This window comes from Rhipicephalus microplus, chromosome 8 (assembly GCF_043290135.1).
Source record: "Rhipicephalus microplus isolate Deutch F79 chromosome 8, USDA_Rmic, whole genome shotgun sequence".
NCBI classification, from domain to species: Eukaryota; Metazoa; Arthropoda; class Arachnida; order Ixodida; family Ixodidae; genus Rhipicephalus; species Rhipicephalus microplus.
The window spans coordinates 87,435,169-87,445,570 of NC_134707.1; the positions used below are offsets into that span (position 1 = coordinate 87,435,169).

The 10,402-nt window shown below is 43.4% G+C and overlaps 2 protein-coding genes across 3 annotated transcripts; one reads left to right on the plus strand and one right to left on the minus strand.

Annotated features, from left to right (window-relative positions):
* Positions 1-982: 982 nt before the first annotated feature.
* Positions 983-3,212, plus strand: LOC119167776 (uncharacterized). The gene is made up of 4 exons (XM_037419301.2): positions 983-1,351; positions 1,766-1,828; positions 2,002-2,064; positions 2,532-3,212. The coding sequence occupies exons 1-4, from the start codon at positions 1,270-1,272 to the stop codon at positions 3,197-3,199; spliced, it is 876 nt and encodes a 291-aa protein (XP_037275198.2). The 5' UTR covers positions 983-1,269; the 3' UTR covers positions 3,200-3,212.
* On the minus strand, positions 3,197-9,318 carry LOC119180108 (putative nuclease HARBI1). 2 transcript variants are annotated; one of them, XM_037431249.2, is made up of 4 exons: positions 8,870-9,318; positions 8,655-8,794; positions 8,034-8,202; positions 3,197-5,572 (listed from the first exon to the last, which is right to left on the minus strand). In XM_037431249.2, exons 1-4 carry the CDS (start codon positions 9,077-9,079, stop codon positions 4,895-4,897), a joined length of 1,197 nt encoding a protein of 398 aa, XP_037287146.2. In that variant the 5' UTR covers positions 9,080-9,318; the 3' UTR covers positions 3,197-4,894. The 2 variants fall into 2 exon arrangements, with proteins under 2 accessions (XP_037287146.2, XP_037287145.2); XM_037431248.2 differs by having other exon boundaries at positions 8,655-9,318.
* Positions 9,319-10,402: the final 1,084 nt, after the last annotated feature.

The window sequence follows — 10,402 nt, forward strand, 5'->3', positions numbered from 1 at the left end:
AGCTAGGCTGAAAGCTTGGTTATATGCCTCGTATCTAGTGGATTTGTGTTCGAGTTTCTGCTTTTCTATTCTTGTTCTGTATTTTTGGAAAGTGTCAGTATAGTGGCACGAGCTGGATACCTGTTCGAAGTGTGCACCGAGGAAGTTTGCCTGATCTTCCAAGGTATCACCCTGAGTGTTTACGAGGGGAAGTGTGTGTACTTGTTTTCCTGCTATCCTACTGACCATGTTCTAGACTTTAGCCTCCTGTGTGTATGAATTAACCCCTGATAAAAACTTCTGCCAGCTTTCTCTTCTGGCCTGCCGACGTGTTCTCCTGCCTTGAGACTTTATTTTCTTGAAGGTTTCAAGATTTTCGGCTGTCGGTGAGTTCCGAAGCAGCCTCCAAGCTCTGTTTTGCTGTTTGCGCGCGTTTCGGCATTCAGAGTTCCACCAAGGCACAGGTCGTTTTCCAGGGTGTCCATTTGTTTGTGGGATGCATTTTGTTGCAGCATCAATCAAAAACGCTGTGAAGTAGTTCACAGCAACATCAATGTTCAAAGTACAGATGTCATTCCAACCTAGACGAGCGATAGTATAAAACTGTTCCCAGTCGGCTCTGTTTATTAGCCACTTGGGAACACGTTGTGGGCACTCGGTTACTGTAGTTGTGCTCAAAACTACGGGGAAGTGGTCACTTCCGTACAGATTACTGACGACATTCCACTGGAGTAGAGGGACAAGAGATGGAGATACTATGCTTAGATCTATAGAGGAGTAGGTGTTATAGCGAGATTATAACCCTAGCGAAAATCCTGATAGAGGTCTGTATCAGTCTGATACAATTTTCTATCAGTTGTACCAGTGTTGTATCAGACTGATACAAATTCTTACCAGTTCTGGTACACACTCGTATCAGTCTGGTACAGTTGCTTACCAGTTGCACCAGTCTTGTATCAGACTGATACAAAGTCTTACCAGTTCTGGTACACACTCGTATCATGGTGTTTTTCACTGGGAGATTCAGAGCGACCGCCGAAATCCCGGAGCGAGCACTCGGATCGCACGAAGCCACCTCTGCCAGTGAAACACGAGAATGCTCCGTGAGAGGTGCCCCGGAAGTTGATTATGCATACGTCACGCAAACCGGTTCCGGAAACAGTTTATTTTTCCGCTCTCTTCGTTTCCTTGGCAACTTTGGCCGCCACTGCAGGGCGCGCATTTCGACCACGCAGTTAAAGCTTTGTAGAACACTTTAACGCAGTCGCGAACAGCAGTTGTGTAGCAAGTATGGACGAGCACGCGGAATTGACACCGGCTGTGCGTCGGCTGTTGCTGGGCGTTTTCAGAAACAGCGGCAACGATCTGAACGGTAAGTGCGACGTACTTGACGCTGATAATAAACTCTGCACGGAATGCTAACTTTGATAGCTCCGCATGAAGACTGGTCAGATAATTGTAAAGCATGCGGGTACACGTGGTAACGGCCGCAATCGGCGCTCGCAAAAATACGGCATGTTGTGAGCAGGCTTTTTTTTTTAATCAGAGCAGTTGCTTACCCAACACCTTACAGTCCTACTATTTAGAATATCACAAGCGCCGGAATTTTCGCAGCGCTCACCAAGCTGCTGTATTACCTTTAATAAAAATGCATGGCGATCTCTGTATTCGCGCATGAATACATGCATGAAAAATTTACTAGAGAAGTAACGTTTTCTTGGTGATTCTTGACCTCTACTCTTTTGGTGTTAACCCGCAAATGTCTTTTCTTTTTCTCTATTTGAAGGTGCTACACAGTGTGACGCCACCGACGCTTTGTCACATACACAGGGCGCATTTTTAGGAAATGGTAAATTGGTCTACATGTGTCTCTGTAGAACTAGTTTTGTATACAGTCGTCTATATATGTAGAGGACAATGCCTTGACGAGCAACGTGTAAGGACTACTTGAAGAAAATTGTGTACCTGCTTAAAATTAACACATATTAACATACTACAATGCTTTTCAATTATCAAACACAGATTCTGCAGCGTCTACTGGTGCGTCACCAAGTCGGGCTTGTCAGCCAGGGACTCCTGCACGTGGTAAGCATGCATACACAAACATGCTAGTGGCATTAGGATGAAGATAGGTCCAGCAGATTGCAAACCCTCTCAAAAAAACCACGAATTACGCAAAACCATTTAATGGCTTCTTGCTCACGCTTCTCAATATTGGGTGCTTAAATAATAAAATTGAATTCAACGAATAGTCAGCTGCACGAAGAGGCCCCATATTTATTATGCAGTGTTTTCAAATTTACTCTCTAAGAAAATTATGCTGTGAATAAGTTATGTATAGTAATATTATGAATTTGCATGATTGTCTGTTCTGATATGCAAAGCGATCCCCACAGCACCCAATATTTGCTGTGCCAAAACAGTGTGACAGTACTAATGCTTTACAGTAAGTGTTCTATGGCTCAGAGAGCATATAGCTTCGTGCCCTGTATCAAAAAAGTCTATTAATGCCAGTTTATATGTATTTTATGTGTGTATAATGCATATTTCAGCTGCAGGGTGTGAGTGGACGAGTGGCGAGACGAAGCTGCTGCTGGACCTCTACGCCTCATATTTCCCTCAAGTTGGCCCTCTGAAAAAATTTCGCAACAAAAAGGCCATGTTTGAAAAAATTGCAACAGGCATTAATAATAAACTGGGTGTAATGAGAACTGGTGAGCAGTGCTGCTCTCGGTACAAAACCGTACTGAAAAGAAAAAATGTGGCAGCTGGGAAAAATAATACGTCTGGCTGTTCCCCACAAGAAGTCCCCTACGAGGCCGAGCTTGAAAAAATCAAGTGGCTGGACGACAGCTTGGAACCAGAAGTGGTACGCGACGCAAGTGGAGTGGTATCAAAAAAGACATGTCCACAGTCATCCACCGAGTCTGTTCCACTTGCTGGTTCAAGCTCGTCAACGTCACACTCTCCATCCAGCTCCGTTGGGCAGGACGACACTCCTGATTCAAAAAGAAAACGCCCGAATTCAGCACGCGAGCTCCACCTGCAAACCTTCTTTGAAAAAATGAAGGAGTTAGATGAACGGCGAGCAGAGCGAAAGGCTGAAAGAGACAGCAAGAGGGAAGAGCGACGACTTGCTAAAACACAGCGACGAGAAGAAATGCACAAAGAAAAGATGAATCTTCTCCGTGAAATTTTCAACTTGAAGAAAAATGAATAAAATGTGAAAAGCATGTTTATTGTAAGCATTGTACACATGTGCACGTTGGCAGGCGCATTGATAACAGATTGACAATGTTTGTTGTTGAGGTGAAATAAGGGTTCCAGGGCCCTTTTACAAGACAAAGTTGCAATGATCATTATAATTTCACGCCGTTTTGATGGTAAGAAAAGCTGAACAAAGACTAAGAAATGCAGAACGTTTGTCCATGCAAATTTTCATCAGGCAAATGAAATGTTAATGCACAAGCAATAACCAAATTGCATGACAAAGAAGCCATTTCTCACAGCAGCAGTCACCATGCCTAAAGGACCCCTGACAAATTTTTGTTTTGACTTGAATGCTTTAATTAAGAGCATTGTGTCCGGTAGTCCCCAAACTTTGATCATAAATATTGCAATGTACTGTGTAATTAATGCAAGAATGGCTCCTTGTGACTAATTTTGGCATCACTGTAAAACTACTACTGGAATCACAAAAAATTACACAGCGAACAATCTCAGGAGTCATAAGACTATGTAGACTCGGGCTTTTGTGACGTTCAGAGCGCACTTTTTGAATTTGGGCACCATGCGTGGGAAACAATGAGTCGGGATGGGTGTTCATTACGAATATTCCTCGAAGCGACAGGTTTAACTGACAAGCATAGTGCCCCAACTGCAAGACAAACAACACAAACATTTCAAGCTCGTAATTTTGGTGACATTGTTCCATTAACACAAATGCTCCTCAGTGTAGCCTGCACTAGCTTGGACTTATGCCAATGTCACTACATGTTTCTCAGAATGTTTGTGGTGGCTGACGAGAGCTGGAGCCCAGCTATGTTTGGCCGGTTGACTTTGTCACTTTCTCGTGTCTCACCAGCACGAAGAGTGCAGTTACTATCAATATCACCAGCTATCTTCAGCTGCAGTAGCCATACCGACCAACACGCTGCGGCGTTAGCACTAGTCAGCAATAAGCATGCTGATGGCTTCGCATAGGAAACAATTACACTGATCCAGTCAGATTCCTGCAAACATCTTGGGTTGACTCACGCTATGTGGAAGCTGCTACGTGTCACAAAGCTAAGAAACAAAAAAATCAGGCTGCGCCCTAGCAAGATGAGTCACTACAACACAGTGCGGCATGCATTTTAGCTGGTTAGTACAGTGTTTCCTGTAGAAAACAGTGCTAAAGGATGGGACAAAGCAGGGACACAACCATGGCAGAGACACAACCATGGCACTGACTAACAGCCAAATGTGTCTTATTCTTCCAGTCTAGGTATATACACTCCACCACTAATCTGAAGGGTGAGAAAAAGCAAAAAAAAGACACACACAAATGTTGGCTGACTCAGGAGGAAAGAAATGCTCAATAAGACAGGAGAGGTAACTCCTTCAGAGAGAGGGAAATATAAGGGAAACTGATGCATGTTTCGCCGCCGTTGTAAATGATACGCTTCAGAAATGAGGGGCATGCATTTATCATGATTCTATTTTTTTTTGTTTCCTTGAGATTGTGGTAAAGTATATATACGCGGATTAGAAGAATAAAACGAATTTGCTTGTTAGTCAGCGCCGTAGTTTGTGTCCTTGCTTCGTCCCGTCTTTTAGTGTTATTTTCTGCTAGAAATCTCTACAACACGAAACAAAATTTACAACACCTTAACGTTTCTTGTTTTGTGTACACGTAGGCAGTCCTAACTTTAAATCAAATGCGCATCGCTTGCATTAAGCGCTCACGCTTCTCCTCGCCTTGGCGACGCAGTGCATCTTCAGTTGATGCAAGCGGGCCATTGTTGGGGTGAACATCATCCGGTTGTGCCTCCCATTCCCACGGTGCATGTTCATCATCGATGTACGGCGGCACATCCACATCACCACAATTAATGCACATATTGTGCAAAACACAACAAGCTATAATGAACTTGTTCATTTTGTCTACAAACAGAAAGTCCAGGTGCAGCAGCTGGCGGAACCTGGCCTTGAGGTCTCCAAAGGCATTCTCAATCTTCACTCTCGTTGCCGAAAAGTGATAATTGAAGGCGCGCTGCCTCGCGTCAAGGTGACCATAATTCCTGAATGGGGTTATGAGGTAATCTCGAAGCGGGTAGGCAGCGTCCCCGAGAACGTGGTACTTCCCGGAACAGCACACATGCGGCAACTTTGAAGAAAGCCTCGATGTCCTGAAGATTCTCGAATCGTGAATCTTGCTGGGGTGTCCAGTAGTCACATCGAGAAACTTCTTTTTGTGATCACACAGAGCTTGCAGTGTCAGTGACGGATAACTGTGCCTGTTCACATAGGTTGAACGCACTTTTTTTGCAGGGCAGCGGATGCTTATGTAGGATCCGTCAATGCAACCGATCGTGTTGGGCACTCCTGACACCTGTGACAGTGAGAGAAAAAGAACACACCTGTAGTGAACTTCTTGAAGTAAATAATCTTAACACTTGATGCAGTAGTTTTGTTGGTCTTAGCGGAGTTAACTTTAGGTGACACAAGTCTTTTACATGCCAGAACTATGGAATCATTGTACGGAACACCACAGCAAAAGGCATTAGAAATTTTAAGTGCCAGGGGTCCCTTTCAGGGTGTCTACCAATTTCATATTTCTAAATTCCTTGAATTTCCCAGGTTTTCCATCATGATTCAAAGCAAATTCCATGACTGCCACGTTTGCATGGAAAACACTGTACACTGCAAACAAACCCGAGTAGAAAAAAAAAACCGGGCGCTCTATAAAGGTAAACATAATTACCAGACGCACTCAAAATGTTCTCAGGGCATGCGACAATTGTGAAAAAACATGTAAATCTGGCCAAAATAAAACCCCTGAGCTAGGCAGTGAGCAAGTCAGCTGTTTGATGTTCCGAAGAACCAGGAAGAAAACACACAAGTTAAGAGTAACCGCAGATGAAGTTTGAAGGTGTCTGCGATCGTTTGACATCGCAGTCAAAGCTGCTGAGAAACTTAGAAGTGGTGCCATTTGGTGGCATTCGTGTAAAATGAAAACACAGGAGCCTGGCCGGTTCTGCCACTGGAGTAAAATCTATTTTACTATAATGGCTGTAGCCCACGCCGGTTAGGATGTGGATTGGATTTAATTAGATCGACCTGAACTACTGTATTTACTGACTCACCTATTTATATGTAGATTAGATTAGAACTGATTCGACCTAGATTGATGTATTTACTATTGATTTGCGCCGCCGCCTAATTTGCACACCTCTAAAGTATACTTTTCAACAAAAAAAGTAAATAACTACTACTCGCATATTCTATGTATCTTGCCTTGACAACGAGTAACGACAACGTTGCAAGAACATAGCCATACTGCAAAATGTTTTTTTTTTTACGACAAGCACATGCATTTATCTGGGCTGTCATACTTGAAGTGAAATGAAAGCTGGGGTCAACGTTTAAAGTGCTGACATTTGAATATGTGGTGGTGAGAATGAATTTGTCAAGGTGGAACAGTTTCCTTGATTCTATAGATGAATCATGAATGTCCGCATGTTACCTTGATTTACGTACTCTGCTGTAGACGTGACACTGAAAAATAATTGCAGATTTATTTACACAATCTCACAAAACTGAAATGAAAAATTTAGCTGAAGTTACCCAAGTTCTACCCTTGAAACACGAGCTACCAGCATAAGTGTGTAGCTGAAGACGTTTGGTGTTGCACCACCAATAATAATAATAATAATAATAATAATAATAATAATAATAATAATAATAATATTATTATTATTATTATTATTATTATTATTATTATTATTATTATTATTAAAAGACATGAGTAGCCCAGCAAGCTTCAGCTGATAGCAGTTCTAGCCTAGAAAAACCAGACGGCCTTCAAGCCGGGCCGAAATCGTGGCATAGACAAAACATGCATAAATCTACAGACGTGAGTCAGATATGCCGTGTGATATGTAAAAGCAACAGGCACCAAAAGAGTGGATATACCAACATGGATGTTAAAGAATGCTTTAGCCAATGTGAAGGACAAGTTGCCGAGCAGAAATTTCCTTAGTCTAGTTTATGCCATAGGCTGACATAATTGTGACCAGTACATCGGTGAAACTGGTAAAAGTTAAACAACACAAATATGATACCACAAAACGAGGCGTGGCCTCGACTGCCCTCCCTGAACACACGGAATCACAGACCACCAAATAGACTTGTAAAACTCTCGAATCCAGATACAGACAACTGTACATACGCTGCACAGGAGTGATGGGAGGCTTCTGACAATGTACTCTCTCTGCTTACGTCACGTATTTAGGCGTACTGAAGTACACTGTGCCTTTTTCATGACTTTTAAACAAGGCTCTCTCCCATATGAGGTACTGAAATGTCAGTAAACTTTGTGTTCTATGGGTCCCTTTCGCGTTTACACTCAGAAGCAAGAGTTATGCACTGTCCTTTTTTTTTTTTCACACACCTTCCAGCAGCCCACTGTAGTTGCAGCTGAGAGACTTTTTAAGCTTTGATGAATGGCGATGCTTATTTTTGTGACGGTCCCACAGAACTGCTGTCAGTTTTCATGACCTGGCCTGGTTTTTTTGAAATTCCCTGACTTTTCCACGTTGGCAGACACCCTGCTTTTATGTGCACTGTAAATGAACAATACATGTTTCACTAGCATTTCTCATTTGATAGTGAGACTGCTTGACAATAACCCCATCTTTCAAGCGCAACTTAGTACCACATCCCCTGTGCCCCAACGGCAGCTTAACCTGCTACAATCAATGTATTATGTGACTATTCTCTAAAGTAAGCTTCAATTAGACAACTCATTTGTTGTGTTTGCCATGGAACAGTGAAATACCTAAAATTCTTACTTGTTCGAAGTCCGCTGACAGCTGATCAAGATCTCCTGGAAATGATATTACCTCTTCGGCTATATCAAGGAAATATTCGAGCGTGCGCTCCACGACTCTAAATGCTGTCGCAGTTGCCATGCCAAAGCGTCCAGCAACGTCCCTCAGGCACGCCTTGTTTGCAGCAAACCTGACACAGCAAACACACATTATGGAAGAAAGTGATCAAGTAAAGCCTGCTTTGTGAAATAAAGGCATGAAATATTTGCATCAAAATTAGCAGCCGTAAGAAAAGTAGAAGCTCTTAACACTGTTCTCTCTGGCTGTGCAGTTGCAAGCGGTCATATTTCATTGGTTTCCATTGCATCACACTTAGCAACTTTCAAGGACAAAAAGCACAAGCGGCGTAGCCACGGGAAGGCTACTAGGGAGATTTAACGCCGCCGAAATTGTTAAATTTCACATGTGTATATTCTCTACACACGCGCACATAAACACACGAACAAAAATTTATAATGGTTGGACTCCCCGTCAAAATTCTGCGCACGCAACGAAAAAACGTACTTCTACGCCGAAGCACTTGAAAGCATTAAGATTATACACACTGGTAGGCATGACTTTTAAAACAGCGTGCAGACTTACCACAGAAAGACCAGAATGTGCTCTTCCGCGGTTTTCGAGGGGGACCCACCACGATCACTGCATGGGTAGTGACGCAAGCCTTCAAAACCACGGATCAACGTTTCCGCGACACGCCTCGACACCCTGAAGTCTTGACGGAACTGCAGAGAAGGAAATGATAAAAAGATGAAATTAGGTTCATGTAGTATTATGAAAAGAGGGAGCTCCGCGCTTACCTGCTCGTCTGTGTACAGCCGCGCAACGTTCTCGATGAACCCCAAAATTTTGGGACGTTCGCGGTGGGACTCCGAAAAAGTTTCCCGAAAGAAGGCTTCGCATAGCGCTTGTCTTTCCTCGAAGTCTTCGTCGTCTGAGCTGGACGAGCTGCTGCTTGAAGTGCTTTCGTCGCTAGACAGAAGTTCCGCCAAGGCAGCGAACGCAGCCATTTTGCAAAACTCAGCAACGTACAACGACGGAAGTGACGTATGCTGCTCGTCGTGTTTCCGCCCGAATCTGCGACTTGTCGGCGGAGCAGTGCGAGCAATCCGCCTCGGAGCGAGCTGCTCTGAAACTACCAGTGAAAAGCGCGGATCCACTCTGAATCTACCAGTGAAATGCGGTTTCGTCGCCACGGAGCAAAAAAACCTGCTCCGAATCTACCAGTGAAAAACAGCATCAGTCTGGTACAGTTGCTTACCAGTTGCACCAGTGTTGTATCAGACTGATACAAAGTCTTACCAGTGCTACCGGCTTTCCTATGAGACTGATACACACACACACACACACACATATACATATATATATATATATATATATATATATATATATATATATATATATATATATATATATATATATATATATATATATACATGTAATCAATCGGTCATTTTACGTATGCTGTATATCAGTTTTTTTTTTTTTTGCTGTTGAAAACTAAAAACTTGGAGGAGGAGTAGGTGTTATTGGCGAGATTATAATAGGTTTGTTCTTTTCGATTAAGGAGACACGCGCTCGACAAGAGAAGGAACTGTTCGATCAGTCGACCTCGCGCGTCATACCGAGAGTCACCCCATAGCCTACTATGCGCATTAAAGTCTCCAAGGAGAACATAAGGCTCTGGAAGTTCATCAATTAGAGAGTGTAAATCACGTTTTTGCAGCTGATAGCTAGGAGGAATGTAAATAGTGCAGATAGTGATCAGTTTATCAAAAAGAACCGCTCGAACAGCCACTGCCTCAAGAGATGTTTGGAGTTGTATGCGAGTGCATGCCATTCCTTGATTCACTATGATGGCAACACCTCCGGATGATGTCATGGCATCAACACGGTCCTTTCGGAAAATAACGTATTTACGAAGAAAATTTGTGTGTTTTGAACTAAGGTGTGTTTCTTGTACACACAGCACTTTTGGTGAGTGTTCGTGTAAGAGTTCTTGGATGTCGTCAAGATTTCTGAAAAGGCCCCTGACGTTCCATTGTATAATTTGAGTGTTCATGGTGAATGTAAAATAATGCTGTGTGTACGAAAAGCGAGTGGCTGTTTAGACGGGGATTTTGAGTTCACTTAACAGGGCCGTCACCAGGCCCTGTTATTTGCTTTTTTGTTTTCTTGGCGCGCTCCAAGGAGCCACGCCGCTCTTTCGGCACCAAGGGTGCCGACGTATCCATTGCCTCCTCGGAGGCACTGGATGCCCGCACGTGCGAGCTGGTGGTTCGGATTTTAGGCCTCGCCTGGTGAGGGGAGGCCTTGAGACAAGAGGACCCTGG

Excerpts from the sequence above, each read along its gene's own strand:
- LOC119167776 (XM_037419301.2), top strand. The coding sequence starts at position 1,270 with ATGGACGAGCACGCGGAATTGACACCGGCTGTGCGTCGGCTGTTGCTG. Across the intron at positions 1,352-1,765 it reads CAGCGGCAACGATCTGAACG|GTGCTACACAGTGTGACGCC; the intron begins GTAAGTGCGACG and ends CTCTATTTGAAG. Across the intron at positions 2,065-2,531 it reads GCCAGGGACTCCTGCACGTG|CTGCAGGGTGTGAGTGGACG; the intron begins GTAAGCATGCAT and ends TGCATATTTCAG.
- LOC119180108 (XM_037431248.2), bottom strand. The coding sequence starts at position 9,079 with ATGGCTGCGTTCGCTGCCTTGGCGGAACTTCTGTCTAGCGACGAAAGC. Across the intron at positions 8,203-8,654 it reads CACATTCTGGTCTTTCTGTG|GTTTGCTGCAAACAAGGCGT; the intron begins GTAAGTCTGCAC and ends TTGCTGTGTCAG. Across the intron at positions 5,573-8,033 it reads TGTCAGCGGACTTCGAACAA|GTGTCAGGAGTGCCCAACAC; the intron begins GTAAGAATTTTA and ends TCACTGTCACAG.